At 34.5% G+C, this 20,503-nt stretch overlaps 4 protein-coding genes across 5 annotated transcripts; 3 read left to right on the plus strand and 1 right to left on the minus strand.

Moving 5' to 3' along the window:
• Positions 1 to 1,338: 1,338 nt before the first annotated feature.
• On the plus strand, positions 1,339 to 7,118 carry LOC123223626 (F-box protein At3g07870-like). 2 transcript variants are annotated; one of them, XM_044646890.1, is made up of 2 exons: positions 1,339 to 2,785; positions 6,889 to 7,118. In XM_044646890.1, the coding sequence occupies exon 1, from the start codon at positions 1,492 to 1,494 to the stop codon at positions 2,746 to 2,748; it is 1,257 nt and encodes a 418-aa protein (XP_044502825.1). In that variant the 5' UTR covers positions 1,339 to 1,491; the 3' UTR covers positions 2,749 to 2,785; positions 6,889 to 7,118. The 2 variants fall into 2 exon arrangements, with proteins under 2 accessions (XP_044502825.1, XP_044502824.1); XM_044646889.1 differs by lacking the exon at positions 6,889 to 7,118 and adding an exon at positions 4,825 to 5,237.
• LOC123223628 (fruit protein pKIWI501-like) lies at positions 5,381 to 6,595 on the minus strand. The gene is made up of 2 exons (XM_044646891.1): positions 6,435 to 6,595; positions 5,381 to 6,257 (listed from the first exon to the last, which is right to left on the minus strand). The coding sequence occupies exons 1-2, from the start codon at positions 6,447 to 6,449 to the stop codon at positions 5,754 to 5,756; spliced, it is 519 nt and encodes a 172-aa protein (XP_044502826.1). The 5' UTR covers positions 6,450 to 6,595; the 3' UTR covers positions 5,381 to 5,753.
• Positions 7,119 to 12,707: 5,589 nt separating the features above from the next.
• Positions 12,708 to 16,241, plus strand: LOC123222963 (rho GDP-dissociation inhibitor 1-like). Its single transcript, XM_044645995.1, has 5 exons — positions 12,708 to 13,370; positions 13,461 to 13,527; positions 14,543 to 14,761; positions 14,844 to 14,968; positions 15,844 to 16,241. The coding sequence occupies exons 1-5, from the start codon at positions 13,191 to 13,193 to the stop codon at positions 15,928 to 15,930; spliced, it is 678 nt and encodes a 225-aa protein (XP_044501930.1). The 5' UTR covers positions 12,708 to 13,190; the 3' UTR covers positions 15,931 to 16,241.
• Positions 16,242 to 17,830: 1,589 nt separating this feature from the next.
• LOC123222740 (fasciclin-like arabinogalactan protein 7) lies at positions 17,831 to 19,625 on the plus strand. Its single transcript, XM_044645671.1, has 2 exons — positions 17,831 to 17,957; positions 18,639 to 19,625. The coding sequence occupies exon 2, from the start codon at positions 18,679 to 18,681 to the stop codon at positions 19,450 to 19,452; it is 774 nt and encodes a 257-aa protein (XP_044501606.1). The 5' UTR covers positions 17,831 to 17,957; positions 18,639 to 18,678; the 3' UTR covers positions 19,453 to 19,625.
• Positions 19,626 to 20,503: the final 878 nt, after the last annotated feature.

Consider the following 20,503-nt stretch of genomic DNA (forward strand, 5'->3'; position numbering starts at 1 on the left):
AAGGAGGATGTGTCGGAAAGGAAAAGATTGTACCTAGAGATCACCGGTTATCACTAAAAAAATTATATCTGAAAGTTTGAAAACCTTAGGGGGAATTTACAGTTTTAAAAACTTGGTTTAGGGGAAAATTATTAGTTTTAAAGGTTTATGGGGGAAAATGATATAACTAACGGACTTAGTTAATTTTAACCACACATGAATGGGTAAATAAGATTTTTAAAGTTAACGGGGAGAAATTTAGGAAATCAGCATACTTGGGGGGGGGGGGGGGGGGAATAAGTCCTTTGGCCTATTAAAAATATATATTTTATTATTTTTTTCCCTTAAATTTTAAAAACTAATAACTTTTTTCCCTCAAGTTTTTCAGTTTTGAAAAATCATATTCTTTCTAAATCTAAGGTTTTTTTTACCTCTTTGACCATCATCTCAGTCTTCGACGATCGTCGAATAACCTCTTCAACCATAGAACCCATTGTCCAAATAATTTTTGTCTGGATTCGATAAATCTAAACAAATCGTCTGGATGATGATGTCTAAATGAAGATCTCAAGAGATGAAAGATGGTCGAATCATCTTCCATCTTTGTTTTGTCAACCATCGACGAAACAAGAGAGATAGAAAATAGATGGTCGGTAAGAAATCGAAGAGAAGGAGAGAAGTCATCGACGTGAGGAAGAGAGGCCATCCAAGAGAAAGAGAGCATTGACCAATGTGTTCAACAAAGATTAGTCAATGGTCATATTTTCAAAGTTAAAACCCTTGAGGGGGGGGGGGGGGGGGGGGTTGGGGGGTGTGAAAAAATGTTCAAAATTTTAGGGGCCGGCTAAATAACATAAAACTGAAAAAGATGAAACCCTAGAGCTTGGGGGGAGAAAAATAACTTTTCAAAACTTAAAATTATGAGGTTGAGGAAATTTGTTATTTTTCAAAATTAAAGTAGAAAAAGAAGATTAAGTTTTAATTTTTTAAATATTAATATTAAAATGATGGTTTTATCTTTACATCTACATAAGAGTTCTATCAGGATTTAGTTTATGAGTGAAACTTTGAGTTTTCAAAAGTTTGTGGGTGAAAAAGATTACATCAAACTTGGGGTTGGAACAAATGTTGTGGCCAAAATTATTTTATATGTTGCAGTGTCATTATCAGAAGGGACACCTATTCTTAAACTTTGCGTTCCATGCACTCTCATCTTTCAACGGCTGTGATTGTTGGGTCCATCAATTTCTTTTCTAAGTTGAAAAAAAAAAGAAAATAAAGAAAAACTACACAGCCCTTTTTGAGATTCAATGGTGGATTGTTTTACGGCATTATTTTCTTTTGTTTTTCCTTTTTTTTTTTTTTTGTGGGTTTATTCATTTAATTCCACCTTATTAAAGTCTACCGTGTAAATGTTTTCCTTCAACCCCTTTTATTTTCCTTCTCCAAACTGACTACTATTACTTCTTTGATTTTGTGCCTCCTTGTTACTCAATTCATCAGCCTCTAGCCATGGAGTTGGATTATTCTGAGGAAATATCATTTAAAAAAAGAAGAAAGCTTGAAGATGATCCTCCACAAGCAACAACTGGGATGGAAATTCTGCCGCGAGATGTGGTTCTTGATATACTTTCAAGGCTTCCAATTACATCTTTGGTACAATTCAAGTTTGTCTGCAAAAGTTGGCTTGCCCTGGTTCAAGATCCACTTATTGCAAATCTTCAACTTTCAACCAAACCCCATCATGCAAACAACAATCCATGTCTCATCCTTCACTGTGACTTCCCCATCAGGAACCAACTTTACTTCATAGAATTTTCTGGTCACAAAGAGGATGAAAAATCCAAGGTAAGAAGGTTTCATTTGCCTTTCCAAGCTAAGATGTCTGAGTATGATGTAGTTGGTTCATGTAATGGCTTACTTGCCTTGTCTGATTCATTATACAATGATGCATTCTATATATACAATCCTTTCACCAGGGATTATATTGAGTTGCCTAAATCTATGCAATACCCTGATCAAGAAGTTATCTTTGGATTTGGATTCCATCCTGTGACCAAACAATACAAGGTGATTAAAATAGTTTATTATAGAAATAACTGTAGTAATAGCAACTACCATCGACGTACCCGGAGAGTCACTTACCCAAGGTCAGAAGTTCAAGTTTATACTCTAGGAAGCCCTGCCTGGAGAAGTCTTGGAAAGTTATTACATCAATTTGTACGGCGGCCATCGGAGGCTTTGGTGAACGGGAGACTTCATTGGGTCACTAGACCTCGTAGACATGACCCGGCTCGTAGAATTGTCTCATTTGACTTAGCGGATGAGGAGTTCCGGGAGGTTCCCAAGCCTGATTGTGGTGGGCTGAACAGGTGTAACTTTCACCTGGCAGTTCTTGGAGGGTGTCTCTCTGCAGCAGTTTATGGCAATTATGGGAAATTGGAGATCTGGGTTATGAAAGATTATAAAAAGAATGAATCCTGGATTAAGGAGTTCAACATTGGAGCTTACATCCCAAAGGTACTCAAACAAAATATTGATAGAACTTTCAGGATTTTGAAGAATCCTTCCAATGGAAGAGTTGTTAGAGTTGTGTGCGCTTTAGCCAATGGACAGATCTTGTTAGAGTATAAGAACAGAGTTTTGGTTTCTTATGAACCAAAGGGCGGAAAATTTAAGGATCTCATGTTTCAGAGTCTACCAAATTGGTTCCACACCATTGTTCATCAGGGAAGCTTCAACTGGATCGATAACCCTCTTGATACTTAACGTGCAGAAACAAAGAAGTTTTGGTGCTTCTTTTCCGGTGAGTTTATACCTTATTAAAACAAAATTCTGTTTAAGTGTTAATTTGTTGGATTGTCTTATAATCTCCATTTTCAATTCTGAATGATATACTCGAATGATTCTAGATTCAGATCTTCAATTACCTCTGTATTTTCACAGACAAAATCTGAGCTAGTTATTGTTCTAGTAAGTAGCTAGAAGTTAATGTGAACTCTTACTCGGTCAACAAATTTCTTAATCACTGTCAGCTTCCGAAGACTTATTACTGATCACTAATGCCAGTGATAGCTTCAATGTGCTCACCAGCTTTTTATTATTTACTTTTTAAACTTTTCTATAGACTAGGATCAATGCACCACATTTTTGCACAGTTCCTTACATCATTAAATCAAACAACTGTGGACCGTTGACATTTTTTTTTTGCACTTAAACGGCAGTTACTTCTTTTTCTTCACAGTTTACACAAAGGCCCCTAACATTACCTCTTGTATTGTTCTGGAGGCCTTGAACTCTGCAAGTGCAATGTGGCTGCCAGCACCTGCAGGAGATTTATATATTATATCTTGGCCAAACGACTATTTCCCACCTAAAGTATGCGTTTTTGTCAAGTTTTCCCCATTAACTTTGAAAATACCATTTATCCACCCGTGGCCAGTTAAATTTAATAGAACCCTAACCCCTGAAAAATTTATCTCATTTTTCCCCCTAAAATTTTAAAAACTAACAATTTTTTCCAACCTAAGTTTTAAAAAACAGCGTTTTCCCCCTTAGAGTTTTCAATTTTTCAGAGTTAGTTTTCTGGCGCTGTTTCTTTCTCTCCGGTGACCTCCAGGCGACTCTTCTTCCTCTCCTGCGTGGCCTCCTTCTGGAGATTATGCTAGGCACAGTCGTCGAGACGAAGACGACGTTTTCATCTCTGACGAAGACGAGGTCTTCATCGATGACGAAGACTCCTCGTCGACGAAGAGTCTTTGTTGTCGACGAAGACGAGGTCTTCGTCAACGACAGTTTCCAGGATAACCGCCAGAAGGAGGCCGGGCCGGAGAGGAAGAGGAGTGGCCTGGAGGTCGCCGGAGAGGAAGAAAAGACGACGGAAAACTAACTCAGAAAATTGAAAACCTTAGGGGGGAAAATGTAGTTTTTTAAAACTTGGGTTGGAGAAAATTGTTAGTTTTTAGGGTTTAGGGGAGAAAATAAAATCAAATTTAAGTTTATTTTTAATAATACAGATAAAATGACGATTTTACCTTTGAAACCGTTAATTTTAACTGATTACGGGTGGGTAAATGATATTTTCAAAGTTAATCGGGGGAAACTTGACAAAAGCGCATACCTGGGTGGGAAACAGTGGTTTGGCCTTATTTCTTGTATGACAATAAGACCAAGTCTTAAAGCAGCCACCAAAAAAGACCCCATGCCTCGAGCCCCTTAACTTTTCCCTACGACTCATTCTTCTTTATCAAGTCATCATCTGCGAAAAACAACACTGAAAGGTTTTCCACTAGTAATAGATGTACCTGATAATCTTAAATTAGACAAAAACAACATTGAAAATGTGATAATAATGTAAATAAATGAAAAGAAGCCGTAAAAGAGCCCTTTCAAGACGAATTCATGGATCCAATACTAATAATTTACACATTTAGTGAGGTTCTTTTAAGTAACTTGTGATGTGAGGGTAGCATTTCTTGCACGTTAGTTTAGTATGCTCTTGGAACAAAGACATAAATTAAACCAAGAACAAAACAAAGAAATCGACCTTTGTGTATCCTCTAAAGTATAAATCTGGTCAAATGTTGCAATCATCTATTGTTTTCTTATGACCCAAAGGCCAAAAGATAAGAGCTTCAAACCTATAAAACTGGCAATAATCCTTAGTTTAGACTATTTATTCATCTAGAGAATCTCCTACTGCCCATTAATAGGTAAGTGCTTAGAGAGATCATTGTACCTAATGAGGTCATATCCAATCACCCTCTTCCTTTCTTAATTTGACTACAAATGTCACCATTAAGCTGGAAGGGCTAATACCAAAATTGAAACTCAAATGTCCTTCAGCTTTGTATATCTGGAAGAAAGTACTTGAGGAAGAGGTGAAGAGAGTTTAATGATGACCATGAAGTGCTGCAGATCCCAGAAACTGAGAGAGTAAGCTGTAGATATGAGCAACTGGGCAGGTCCCTTCGTTGCTAGTAATGACACTGCCGCCACGTACACTTCATCTCTGCCTCTTGTTACGCCTGCTGCATGGTGAACAGCCATGTCCATTCGCTTTTCAATCCCAAGTTCAACCATTGAGTTCTGATATATATAGGCCTAATGATGAATCAATCCAAAAACAAAAGGGAGGCCTATTACATTATTATTGTCTGGACTCTACTCTATTGAACTGAAAACCAATATCATTATATAATCAGTCAAGTTTATCTCAAATCGGACTGAGTTTCAATTCGAAGATAAAGTTGTTCCAATTTGAATCAAATCACCCCTAAATTATTGTGCGATTGTAGCTGGAGGAATAGTTGACAGGCATTTTGGAACATGAGTTCTCTCTTTTAAGATAAAAACTCAAGAATAGATTAATATTGCGAATATATTAGAAGAATAAAGCCGGTAATATAATAATATTATATTATTTATTGAAGCGAACATTACACATGCACCATAAATTAAACTTGATGAACCACGAGGCACCAACAAACAAACCCTGTCCACATAGCAACTGGCACACAAACCAAAATGAATCGTGTTGGCAGATGGAGAAGAAGAATATTCAGATTTGAGTGATGTGGAGCCATAAGCCATGCGCTGAGTTGGCCGTGGTATATCCAAGTGGGTCACTCATTTCCATACCTAGACGCCTAACCGTCTTATTATGAGAACCACAAAATAAAGCTAGATTAATCCATTGAACTCGACATGCAATGCAAGCTAGAAGGCTAATAAGTACCACCACTACTCAAACTTAATGCTTTGTAGCTTTTTTATTACTCGGTCGTCATCTCAATCCCTGCTTCTATTTCAGCCTTCTCCTCAGCTTCAACCGGCTTCTCTTGTTCCTTCACGTCCTCTTTTGGAGAATCAGCCTCAGTAGTTTCTGTGGTTTCTTTAAACTCCTCTTCAACTGGCTCAGCGGCTGTCTCCTTGGGAGTTTCCTCCTCAGTGGTTTGATCTACTGCTGCTGGCTCTTGAGGCACAACCTTGGCCTCCTCTACCACTGCCTTTGTCTCCACTTCTGCTGTGGCTTCAGCTTCTTCAATTGGAGTTACTTTTTCTTCAGACACTTCAACGCTTTCTGGTTCCTTATTCTCTTCAGCAGCAGTTTCCGCTTCCTTTGTCTCTTCAGCAACAGTTTCTGTTTCCTCTGTCTCTTCAGCCACAGCTTCTGTTAAAACTGGTGCAGCGACTACCTCTTCCGCTTTAGTTTCTTCAACCTTGATTGTTTGCTCAGTAGTTTTCTCCTCTGGAAGAGCTGTCTGTGCTAATACAACCTGCAGCACTCAGCCAACAAATAATTAAAACCTTATATTTCACTTTAGAATGGAAAATTTATTTGTGAACATATAATATAAGAACTATAAATTTACACAAAGTGCATATTTATTACTATTAGTTGTTAATTAAGCTTCATGAAGAACATAATAGCAAAGAGTCAATTGACAATTTACCTCAGCAGTGGCCATTGGAAACCGATCAAGATAAAAGAAATACAACTAGAAAGAAAATGAATAGCGCAGGCAGCTAGCTAAATAGAAAGGCACCGTAGAGGAATGGGATGTAAGGATGAATGAAGAGAAAGGCTTATATAGAAGTGTAAAGCAAAGGACTCAATAGAGGGAGAACTGGGGGAGGTGGGGGCTCTTGAAGAATCTTGAGATTTGACACCTCACCTCACACTAACTTCAAGGCCATAAGCATGTTTGGTCATTATATGTGTTGGATTAAATTTAATTTAAGAGATCGGTAGCAATAGCAATGGCGGATGTGATGAGTTCCCAAATCTAGTACATACTAGTTGAATTTAATTATTTGAACCTTCAGATTTGGGGCGGCAACACACTGCTGTCGATATTTGGAATTCAGCCCTATCTTTTGTAATGTGTGCTTGTGTGTTCTGTGCAGTCGGCTGCGAAGGTGACCCCATTATCATCACCTCACGTTCTTGAAAATTTCTAAATTTTACGGGTACATCAGTCTCAATCTCATACTTAGTAAATTTCTACAGTTCTTCTGTGAAAAAGTTACAACTATTTTTCAAGCTCTTAAATAATATGTAACCTGTTAGCTTCCATTCACATATTACCTCATTTATGGTCTTTGGGATGTGCAAGTAAAGGAAAAAGTTATCGACCTTCCTGACATCTTATTGCAATAATTACTTATATATTTTTAAATAATTATTATTTTAATAATTTAAAATTTTTAATATTATATATATTTATAATAAATATTAATTTAAATATTAATAATATTATTATTTTATTATATAATTATACATTATAAAATCATTTAATCATATAATTATATATCATTATATTTAAATTAGTATAAATTATAAATATATATAATTTTGTTATTTTAAAAATTATTATTATATTAATTAAATTATAATAATTATAAAATTATATCTATTATAAAATTAAAAAATTTTAAATTAAAAAATAAATTTATATATTCCTTACGTGTATAAAACAAATAAATAATAATTCACTGCATTTATTTGGACGCATTCGTTAAAGCAGCAAAAATAAGAGTGAATCCACGTCAACCCACCACCGACGGGCATGGTTAAATTTACGTGGAAGAAACGAATCAAATGCTGACGTGGCAATCATAATAAAACACAGTGGACCCCATTGGATGGACAGATGTGACCTAGCTGAAACTTTATAATTAATGCAAATAAAGTTTTACTATGATTTGTTGAATTTTAAGGCGATATTATAAATATTCATTAAAACTTTAGAAAATTTGGATTGGAAGCGAAGCGAGTATAGGGGTAGTTTTGATTTATTTAATTATCTTTCTTTATGATACGTGAAATTGAATAGGCCAAAGGACTATTTCCCACCTAGGATATGTGTTTTTTCCAACTTATCCTCGTTAATTTCAAAAATACTGTTAAAAAAATGACTTCTAAGATCATTATTTTATCTGTAATATTAAAAATAAATTTAAATTTTATTTTATTTTTTCTCTCAAACTTTAAAAATTAACAATTTTCTCTCAATCCAAGTTTTCAAAAATAACATTTCCCCCTTAGGGTTTTCAAACTTTTGGATTGAACTTTTTAGCAATGATCGACGATCTCCAGGCAAGGTCTCTTTCTTCTCGACGTCTCCTCTTTCCAACTATACGACGTCTTCTCTTCCTAGACATCGTCATCGACAAAGATGAATTATCTTCGTTCAAAGACGAAGAAGCGTTGTCTTCATCAACGACAATGTCACACGACGTCAGGAGAGGTACGATCAGAATGAAGGGTTGTCAAAGAGGGAGAGTAGATGCTTAAAAATTATCAATCGTTATCAAAAAAATGAGATATGAAGGTTTGAAAACCTTAAGAAAAAAATACAATTTTTAAAAACTTAGGGATGGGAGAAAATTGTTAATTTTTAGGGTTTGAGAGAGAAAATGATATAACTAATAGATTTAATTAATTTTAAAGGTTTATGAATAAATAAATAAAATTTTTAAAATTAACAAAGGAGTATTTGGAAAAAAAACATACCTTTGGTGGGAAACAGTTCTTTGGCCAATTGAATAACCCAAGCCGGGTCAGGTAAATTGGGAGTATGATGGCTTCTTTTCCACCGGAAAAATTAGACAGGAAACGTGACAGCACGATGCATAAACAGAGTTTTGTAATAATATTGTACATCCAAAGACGACAATTATTAACTGACGACTTCGTACGTTAGCAGCCACCTGCTTGCTTATGTCTCTCCCGAAATTTGATTTTGTGCCCCGGCTGGCCTTTGGGATTAGGGGCGGTGGATTGACGTGGACATGGACATGGACCTGGACCCACTACGTACTATTTTTTTTTGTAGTTTAACCAATAAAAGTACCCACCAGGCTAGCAGATCACCGCCCACGTAGCTGATTGATGTGATGCATCGGCCATCATCCTGAGACACTCTACCATGATAAACACAAAACATAGTTTAAGTTACAAAGATAAGGATTTTAAATCATCTTTAAATATATTTTAAAATTAAATTTTTGACATATTTATTTAATAATTATAAAATTAAAATAATTGATTCAATTCATTTAATTTAAAAAAGAAAAGTGTTAGAATTGTTGTATGACTAATATGAACATGAAGCATGTTGATTATTGGTGTTAATTGATTTCAGAAATATTAAATCTTGTCCATTCAAATCTTTTTTCGTTTTGTGAGCGACATGATTTATATATATATGAAGCATCTGAATTTCTAATTTGTTGCTATGTATTTGGCTGATTGATATGCAATTTTCATTTGTGTAATCGATCAGCATTTCCCAGTATAGATTTATGGGTACATCTAGGGGTTTTAGTCTATAGATTATTCAATGTTGATGTAATCTTTCACCAACCTCCAAATTTATTAGTGTTCATCTTTTTATCTTAGGACCAACTTGGCATAATGGGTATATGTTAGGCTCATGTCACTATACCCATCTATTTATCAATTTTTAATAATTTTCTTATCGTATTTTTATACCCTAGACTTAAGATTAGATTCAAATTAAATCAAATTTAAGCTCAATTTGATTTAAAAAAATAGAACTCGAGCTTAGGCTCGTCGAGTTTGCTATAAATGAGCTAAAACTTCGCTCGTTTTGAGCTATAGTTTAGTTCAAATTCAAATTTTAACTAATTATTTATTAAAACGATATTATTTTAATACATATTTATAAAAACGACATCATTTTATATCAAAATTTTTAATTTACGAGTTTGATGAATAATTTGAGCTCGAAGTTGCAAGCTCAAGTTCAAACTTATTTAAGGCTGACTCGTTTTGGGCTCGTTCTAGCCAAACTTGAGCTTGAATTCGAATAAACTCGATTCGAATCCACATCTATCTAGAATTAAGAAGATATAAGATATTAATCACTTTTTTTTATAATTTCAAGAATTCATGTAATTAAATAATTGATTGTGAAATGGGCCATGTGGCTTTTAAAGACTGAGCCCAACCTGGAGATGATAAGCCCATTACATGTTAACTCGGGGTAAAAAGGCAAGTAAGTTTTGGCTTCCATCTTTACTCCTCCTAATTAAAGTATATCTCATCAATAATTGAAAAAATCTTTAAATTCCATTGAACTTTTAGACTTTAATTGGCTGACCTAAGTTTTCTCTTTATAACTTTTTTTCTCCTAATTTTTTAATTTCAAACTTTTTTTTACCTCGATATTTAGATTCATCCAATTATGGCATTATGTGCTCCATAGTTTTAATTTAAAAATTAAAATGCTATAACATCTTGAATCAAGGTTTAATTTGTGAACATAAAAATGGGATTGAAAATCAATGATGTGGGTATTAAAATCACTTTCTTTTACCATATTAATCTTTAGATTAAAGACAAAATTATATTTAATTATATGATAATACATAAAAATATATATTTATTTATATATTTAAAGTGAATATATATAATATTGTTTTTGGGTTATTTACCTCACTAAATGACAAAGAACTATATTCGAATGACAAAGAACTATATTCTAATTAGACCTTCCCTTTTGGTTTGAATTAATCACTCCGAACAAGTTAACTCTGAGTCCATTAAATAGTCTTACAATTATTGTATTAGAAAGTTCAAGAACCTAATCTTTATATGACATGTATGGATATATATTTGTGACCAAATTAATTACACTAAGCAAATAAAACCTACAATCATTGCATCAAATAATTAAAGAGTCTTATTTTGATACACGGGATCTCAAATCTAAATGTTTTTTAGATTATTTAAGAATTTTATACTTAATCGTTCAAGTTACTCCTTGAAGGCAAACCCCTTCTTCAATTGTCTTTTTTTTTTTTTTTTTGAACTTACAATATAATAGAAAAATTAATTAATTAAACATTTTTGTGCCGTAATCCAAATGTTGAGTGATTAATATTTTCCCAACTAATATGGCTTAAAAACACTTCTTTATTTATTAAATACACAAATATCATTTTCTCACTCAACACTTAACTTTATTAATAGATTGTCCTTAAATTTTGATTGTTGTTAGAACTAATTTAAGTATATTTTAAATGACTCATCCTAAATATATAATTGTATTTACCAAATTATCCCCTAACATTGATTTGCCATAACATACCCGGAATAATTTGAGTAAAGTTACAATTGTAACCCTGAATATGCAAAATGACTAATAAATTCAATTTGGATTTAACATTTTTACTCTATGCAAAAAAAAAAAAAAAAAAAAGGCTCCCAACAACTCAAGTGCGTATCAAAAGAGAGATTTAGAAGCGAGTGAGGTGCAGAGGAGATGATTCAGAATAGGATTACAATAGAGTGGACCCAAAGCCCATCCCTAATTTGGAAGGCTATTCAAAGACCAATTTCTGCATGATCAACTTCCAGGAAAGGAAGAAAATAAGTAATCTATCTTTGTGTAACCACACCTCAATTGACCTTGTCTTGCTTGGGCTAATTATATATCCCAATTCAAGAATTGACATAATTGAAAACCCATTAATGAAACCAAACTCAACTAACACAACAACTAATGGCTCCAAGTACTGTTCTCCCCACACGTCTGGAAACATTCTAGTGGCTCATTTACCCCAATAGTCTTCTCTTCCCTCAACACCATCGTTCGAAGGGAATATATTATTAGTTCTTGTTATAGGTAGATATAAACCCTAATCTTCAGCTTGCTAATGTGACGAAGTTGATGGAAACAAAGTTAATAGCTCAAGCGACTAGCTTTCTCTTGTTGAAGTTGTACTCTAAAACTGATCTTATCAACGAGATAAATCAATGTTAAATTGTATATATATAACTATTTGTAACACTCTTTATCTGTAAGTATATACATTTACACATATGTCAAGATAAATATCTTTATATTGGTAGAACTATAATGAGTAGATCAAACTATAGATTAATCGTAAAAACCCTTCAAACATATATGGTGACCAATTTAAAAAATCCATAACCTCAATATTATTTTGACTAAAGAAAAAATAATATACTAAAAGTATTATAATGTTGAATGATCTCACCAAAAAAGTGACACTAAATTTCACGTGTTGAAGTTATTAGTATTAAACTAGTACAATACAAGAGTGCATATATAAAATGTTCAAATTATGATATTTAATTTTCCTTATATTTAGTTTGAGAATATTTTTATAAAATTGTAACACATACGATCTATTATTTAAATATACAATTTCATAATGTAGATCTTCATGCTAAAAGATAAAATACCATTAGCTATATTCAAATTATAACTCTTATTGTCTAAAATTGACATACCCTATGGTAGAACATGTGAGTGCATCATATTGTCTTCTACTATATGATCTAGTTAAAATTTCTATGAAACTTAGAATGATGGTCGACAAACCACTCTCTTTCCTAACTCTCGCACCCACCATCTCTCATTTTTTTATCGAACATATTATCTCTCAACTTACTTTTCATTGTCTTTTAAGTTAAACTTAATTTGATTAATATGTTAAAAATAGAAAATAAGTAAATAAAAGGGTGAGGTAGAGGGACATGATTAGTGTAATGTATGAGCAAATTGACGATTTTTCCTGTTTTATTGCAAATTGACAAATTTTGAATCAAACCCAAGGGAGAAATGTAGTTGATTTCTAAATTTATTACTATAAACCTTTAAAAGGAGAATGCCATAATCCGAAGAACTAAAAAAGGGCCAGTTCCAAGTAGTTATAATAACTGACACCCTGGTATCTCTCACACAATCTTAGGCTGAGTTACAATGGATCCTGATCTTCATATTTTGAATTTTCATTGGTGGTCTTCATGTTTTTTTTTTTTGTTTCTCTTTATTTACGGATCACCACATGACTTTTTCTCCGCTTTTCTCTTACACATCTTTTCCCTCAAAAAAACTGACTTCTTCTATCTACGTTCATTCGTTGATTTCTGCTTTTGAGACTTTCACCCTCGCAAGTCTTCAGCAACCCAGCTCACACGCCCCCCCAAAAAAAAGCTAGTAGACAAAACAGCCAGTTTCTGTTTTGTCTTTTTGATGTTTTGCCGTTGTGGGTCTTTGTGTCTTCGGTTCTTAATTCATTCGTTGGATTCTCTTGGAGAAAGACAATTCTTGCTTTTTTTTCGACGTCATTTCTAATAGTTCTTCCATTATTAGTACTGATTTTTGCTTGAGGGTTCGCCTTGTTTTGGGGTTCAGTGTTGATGAGTTATCATGTCTTTGGATGTTGGAGTTGCGTCAAGTTCCGGGGACAAAGTGGAAGGAGAGAATATTGAGGCAACTCCGGCGAGGCTAGGTAAGCACATGGCTGAAACTGATGATGAAGAAGAGGTAGATACCAAAATTGAAGTTGGTCCTCTGTACTCTCTCAAAGAACAGATTGAAAAGGATAAGGTCCTTTTCTCTTCTTTTTCTTTTCTTTTAATTGTTTGTTTCTACGTACAATCTCTGATATGTGTTGTTGATTTTTTGTGAGTTTCACAGGATGATGAGAGCCTTAGGAAGTGGAAGGAGCAGCTTCTTGGAAGTGTGGATTTTGACAATATTGGAGGTATAAATTTTGTCTCCATTTAAGTTTTATGATCTTGAGGATGTACACTTTCCTTTTATGATTCCCTCTATTTTCATTTTGGTGTTGATTGTCAATAACAAACAATGTGTATATTTCTGAGGTTGTCAAAATGTTTGAAATTTTGAGGTCTTCCTGATGCTACATTTTAATGTTGTATTTCTCATAGCTCTCGTTGATGTGTAATTTATATCAAAATGCGGCTGATGGTTATTCTTCTTTTCTGATAAAACCAAATAAGAATTGCAAGAACTCTGAAAAAGTTTTTTTGTTTAATTTTTGTTCTATAATTGTCAACTTTCGTATCAAAAGGACTAAGGACATCTTAAATTTGACTCTCTGGCATTAATTGGTTACAAAAACAAGTATAACATTGTTCATCTCTGATGGCTCGTGATTTCTTGTTTGAGGAGTGGTTAAAAACATGTGGCCTTGAGTTAGACTGCTCTCGTTTTAATTGTTTGTTGAAGAAGTTGCAGAATTTTGGGTACTGAAAACCGTTCACTGCATTCTAGTCATTGGAAATAGCTCCCCCTTTCTCAAATTTGAGTAATTTGGAATTATCATCATGTTCGATCCGAGAGCAATTGTGTTTTTTGGCTTTCTTGTAAACCCAACACTAAACTTCTAGTCCCTGCTTGTGGTTCTAGTTAACAATTTAAGGTTGAGTAGTCTTTGACAGATGGTTTGTTGCCAGCTTAATACTGTTCAATCAGTAAGATAACATAATCTTTAGATGGAAGATGTGCTCATCAATCTGAAGAGATAATGATTGGCCCCTTACCTTGTGTTTAGCAACCAACCTCATTTCTGTATTTATATGTGTTTCAAATACCATTCCATCATTGCACTCCCATCTTACTCAAGTAATTCCTGTAATCCTGTTTAATTTGAAATTTCAGAGCCATCAAAGTAAAGCTTATCCTATTGCTTTCTTCTGACAAGTTGCATCTTTCTTTCTCATCTACTTCTAGTAAATGTGGTTTTCTTTATGCAGAATCTCTTGACCCTGAAGTGAAGATCCTGAGTCTGGCAATTCTCTCGCCCGGAATATCTGACATTGTTCTTACTATTCCAGAGGGTGGAAAACCCAAGGGATCATGGTTTACGCTGAAAGAAGGTAGTCATTACAGCTTCAAAATAACATTTGAAGTCAGTAATAACATTGTATCTGGCCTTATGTATACCAACACTGTTTGGAAAACTGGTGTTAAAGGTAAGCCGTCTATGCTCTTACATTGTACTAAAAATTCAAATTTCAACCACTAAATCTTTACCTCACAAATAGTACTTATCAGTTGACAGTGCCAGAGAGATGCTTGGAACCTTTAGTCCTCGGCCAGAACCTTACACACATGTGATGCCAGAAGAGACAACCCCTTCTGGCATGTTTGCAAGAGGATCATATTCTGCAAGAACAAAGGTCAGTTAATTTCTTGCCTTTTTAAAAGTTGTATTCTTTTGAATTATATGAACTTTAGATTTACCATCTGGATAAAAGAATCTACTTTAGGTTTCTTCTGGCGGAACAGTCACATACCATTATGCCTATAAACTTGTCCCTGCAGTGGTATTAACTTCATAGATTATTGAATGAAGTGGGTTGCCACCTGCTTGATCAATTCTAATCAGCTGACCTCAAGACAAGATCTAAGTTTATAATTGTTTAGGTTAGTAAAAGAAAGTCTCCGTGGTGGACATAACTTTTGCTCTTCATGCCCATGTATATGTTCCCGTGCATTAATTTGTTCTATTCAACCAAACCAAAGCACAATTTTTGGTTGAATTCCCTGAGATGTTGAGATCTGCTTAAGGATAATAATTATCGTCTACGTTATGAATTCATACCCTACCATGGGCCAAAATCTAATTCAAATTTGAATCCTCTGGTGCTCATTTTAATTACGCAATTTAAGTATGATTTTTTTTATATTTCAGTACTTAATCACTTTTGACAGAACTGTGAATAATTCTTGGCTGATTTTTATCCAAGTCATCTCCAGTCAGTTATTTCATATGAGACATGTGCCCCATCAATTCAATGGTTGGACACATGGTTGTTTTTGCACCATTTTCGTGGGCTATGGACCATTTTGCACTGTCTAGTCATTGCCTGATGTGGACTGCAATTCGCTAGCTTTTGACTATTGGTTGTGGTTCGGTTTATCTGTATGGCACATTCTCATCCTAGACATAAGAGGGCAATAATCATTCTTTGCAAACACCGTCTTATCATTAACTTTGCTTTCTGTATGTAATGTTGGTACACCCACTTATTTATTTTCTTTTTGTTTGCAGTTTACTGATGATGATAACAAGTGCTACTTAGAGATCAATTATACCTTCGAAATCCGTAAGGAATGGGCTGCTACTGAAGCAAGTTAAGAACTTGTTGACAGATGAAGTTGATGCATTCGATCCTCATTTACTTGATGTTCTTTCCCTTTCCGATCATAATAAGTTATTACTTTCTGAGTTACCGTAACCTTGCCTACGACATACCTCCTTGAGTACTTGTTTTAACTATCATATCTTCATTCGTTTGGTAGATTGTAAAGAATTGGTATACTAGGAGTGGTAAGATTTTAGAATGCAGCAGAGTCTTGCTGGTTTCGTTCAACTTCAAGTAACTGGATGTATTTCTTTGAATTGTTTCATGTTTTTGCTGAATAATATGTGCATGAAATAATATTCTATATATGTTGAAGAAGTTCAGACCCACCAAATAGAAATATTGAGAAGGGAAAAACAGGGCATATGACAAATCAAATTGGAAGTAACTTCTCACCTCTTGGTTTGATTCCCCTTAATTAATCCCATTTGACATTCCTCTCCAACCATGCTTAATTTGACTGCGCATTCCAATGAACTTCATGTGCATCTTGAATCAATTTATTTCAACTGGATGTACATGTAATGTAATGTAATCACCTAATACATACTGATTTTCATGAAATTTGAGATAGTCCATGTATTGCCAACGAAAAACCCTAAATCTACTCCAAGCGGTAGCTTCCAGTTAGAGTCTCATAAGGGTTAAAGTTTGAAACTCCCTAGTTAGTTTACTGGTTGTAGAGTCAGCATCCAAAATTTTATCTATTCGATATAATTAATTTGATATCAAAAGAATAATTCAACCTATATAAGTTTTGGGACTTTTCCTTTAACAGAAAAATCTTAATAAATTATAAATAATATTTTATTATGTATTGGAATGGTGAGGTTTGCTAATGCAAGCTTGGGTTGCGTTGCGTAGCTTGAGGTGGAACAGTTGGCATTGACGTCCAGCGGGGGCAAACAACCCGACAGCCGATGCTGGCTGCTGGTTGTATTGTGTTGGCCCACGATAACTTGTGACATTATTTGGTTTTTGGTTAATCTCTTGTCTTGTGACATGAATAACTGAAGATCAATTCAGTGGGATTATGAGAAAGAAGGAAGGTTGGTGTGTGAATAAGATAGTCCAGCGTACATAAATGGTCCCCTTTTCTTCAAAGTAATTCATTTTAGGCCAAAGGATTTATTTCCACGTAAGATATAATGAAATCTTAAATCCTCACTCTCTAATTTTTTAAAATATAAATACCCACTCATAATCAAATTTTTATTAAAAATTTTGATTAAAATTAAAAATAAAACTATTATTTATCAAAAAATTAAAGTTTTATCACATTTTTCTCCTCAATATTTAAAAACTTATAATTTTTCTCTAATATGAAGTTTAAAAAGTGACAAAAATCTTTTAGGGTTTGTTTCTCTTCCTCCGAAACAGATTTCTCCTTTTCTGATCGGAGAGACAAGGGAGAAAGATTAGAGGAGAGATAAGATGAGAAGGGAGGATGGTCGACGATCGAAAAAGGAGAAATCGTTGTTGGAGGAAGAGGAACAAACCCTAAGAGATCTTTTATCATTTTTCAAACTTTGTATTATAGAGAAAATGTAAGTTTTTAAATATGAAAGAAAAAATATGATAAAATTTTAATTTTTTGATAAATAATAATTTTACTTCTAACCTGAACTAAATTTTTTAATAAAAATTTTGTTATAAATAGATATTTAAACTTTTTAAATGATGAAGGATAAGAGTTTGAGATTTAAGTATAGCTCTGGTGGAAAGAGTCTTTTGGGCTTCATTTTATCATCTTCCTTCCATGTGAAAATATTTTTTTAACAAAAAGTGATTTTGTACGGAATACTAATTCCACCTACCCTGCTCTGTATTTTTAACCTTTATTTCACTTCACCAGTCAGCACGCTACCAGCTGGTACCATCACTACTTAAATTTTGTTTACCATACTTATTTTTTACTGCTAAATCCACTTTATATATTTCTCTCTTAAACATTTTTGTTTCTGCAGAGGCATTATCATCACCATTTCTCTCTCTCTAATTTCCTCTTGGTATTAGTCAGGTCAGTGTCTGTCAAAACTCTGCTCTCATTGTACTTCTTTTGTGCTATGCTTATCTTTTTTATACCATTTTAATTGCTATTTAACAATGTGCATTTCTATGTTGTGTCTTTAGCTGATCTAGATCTGTTCTTTTGTCCTTCTTGATGCACATTCATTGCGTGGCCACGGCCAGCTCTTGATCTTTGAGTGATTTTTTGACTTGGGTTTACTGAGAAATTTTGTAATGTCAATTTGAAGTGAGATTTCGATCTGATTGTTGCTGTAGAGTTTTGATCTTTTTGGAGATTTGTGTGGTTGGGTTCAGTTCTCCAGAGGATTCTGAAATAGAAATCCATCAATGCTTGCAGAGTCTTCAGTCACCACATGTCCGTTTCATGTGTTGGTGCATCTCTTTCTCTTTGAATTAGTTGCCAAGATCTGACTTTGTGTCCTAGGAGGTTGATTGATTTGTGGTTTGGTAGACTTTTATACACCTTAGTTTTGGGTTCTAGCTAGTGCGGTGGATAAGGAAAACAGTTCATTCTTTTTTAATTTTAATGATTTTTTTTTCCTGGAATTTAGGCTTTAATTTAGGGGTGAGATTGACAGAATTTTGACTGACATTGTGGTTTGATAGGTTGCCCACATCATGTATCTTTATAAGATGAGATCTATTTACTCACTGTGTTAGGTTCTTGCAGGAATCAGGGAGTCTGGTGACCTTAAAAGCCAACAAAAAGCATGGAAATTTCCATGGTTTTCATGGTTGGTACGCTACTGTTTTTCTGCTCTTCTGCAAATGCTCAGAAAGGTGCTAGTCCTCCCTTACTGGCCTCAACTCCTGCGCCAGCACCGGCACCTGATTATGTGAACCTCACTGATTTACTTACTGTGGCTGGTCCATTCCACACCTTTCTTAATTATCTTGAATCAACTAAAGTCATTGATACCTTCCAAAGCCAAGCTAACAATACCGAGGAAGGCATTTCCATATTTGTGCCCAAAGATGATGCCTTCAAGTCACTTAAGAGCCCTTCTTTATCCAACCTTACTCAAGACCAACTTAAGCAACTCTGTCTATTCCATGCCTTGCCACATTTCTACACTCTGGCTGATTTCCAGAATCTTAGCCAAGGAGGCCCTGTTAACACATATGCTGGTGGTGCTGGGGGTTACTCCTTGAATTTCACTGATGACTCTGGGACCGTGCACCTTGATTCAGGATGGACTAGAACTAAAATTAGTAGCAGTGTGCATTCAACTGACCCTGTTGCTGTGTATCAAGTTGACAAGGTTCTTCTTCCTGAGGCAATCTTTGGTACCAACATTCCTCCGACTCCAGCTCCAGCTCCAGCGCCCGTTGTTGCACCGAGTGCGGATGCTCCATCTGATGCCAGTGATGGTGGTTCTTCTCCAAAATCTTCACCAGCAAAGTCTTCTGGTGTGGTCATCAACTTGGGTATTTGGAGTCAGCTGGTTTTGGCAATCTTTGGTGGGTTGGTCGTGTTCTTGTAAGAGATGATTCGATGCAGTATTTAATTATCTTACAAGGATATATCTTGATTTGTTGCATTTGCTTTGATTTTTATTATTATTATTATTTTTGTTAAATATGCTATTGAGATCATGTATCAGAATATGATTTCTTGTGTCATTATTCTAAATATATGCCCTCAGTTTTATATCTATGATTCATGTTTCTCACAATATTTCCAGCTTAACAGCAGTATTTGAGCAATTTTATTTTAAAGAAAGACCCATAAGTCTTTCAATGTATACAATCAGCATAGTTGACTTGGTTCCACTAATTCTGTTGGCTAATTCTGTGGCTTGAAAATCCAAGTTCGAATTAAAGTCATTGTCTTCTTCCTCTCTTTCAACTTGTTCAATTTCCTAACAGTTCTCACAATCAAAGCCAAGAATTTCTCATTAATCAACATTTAAGTTTCCTTGGACAAAACTACTCAGCAAAGTGAAAAATTATGATTAGGAAAATCAACAGTCCATCCAATCGGTCAACATCTACAAGCGAAGTCGTCGTCAGAAGAAAAGCGGTGCTCAATAACTTCCCCGTACAAGGTTAGAAATAATTCTGGGGCTTAAGTATAAAAATTAAAAGATCCACTCTCTCCTTCTATTTGTCTCACCGCTGTTCCCGTGAGGATTGTCGCAGTCGTGACATGTGAAATGTCGTTTTTGCTACTTTTGGAAATTGCCTGGTGATCAGAGTCGGGGGCACTACAAACAAAAGAGGGAAAGAGGAAAATGACAACGGGGAGAGAATCAAATGCGCAAAGAGAGTGAGGAAGTAGGCATCGACAATGATGGAATGGGAGCAAAGGTGAAAGCTGAATCTTGGCGACTGGAAACGTCGACGGAGACCGAAAGAAAGGACAAAAACAAGATATTTTCGTAATTTTCATTAAATAAGGATAAAAATGTTCAGATAGTTTTATAATTTTAGTGTACTGTCCCCAAGGAAAAGTGGTATTTTTCTACCAAATTAGTATTATATCGTTAATATAATTATTATATTTTAATTCAATCAAAATAAATAAATATATAA

This window comes from Mangifera indica, chromosome 8 (assembly GCF_011075055.1).
Source record: "Mangifera indica cultivar Alphonso chromosome 8, CATAS_Mindica_2.1, whole genome shotgun sequence".
NCBI lineage: Eukaryota > Viridiplantae > Streptophyta > Magnoliopsida > Sapindales > Anacardiaceae > Mangifera > Mangifera indica.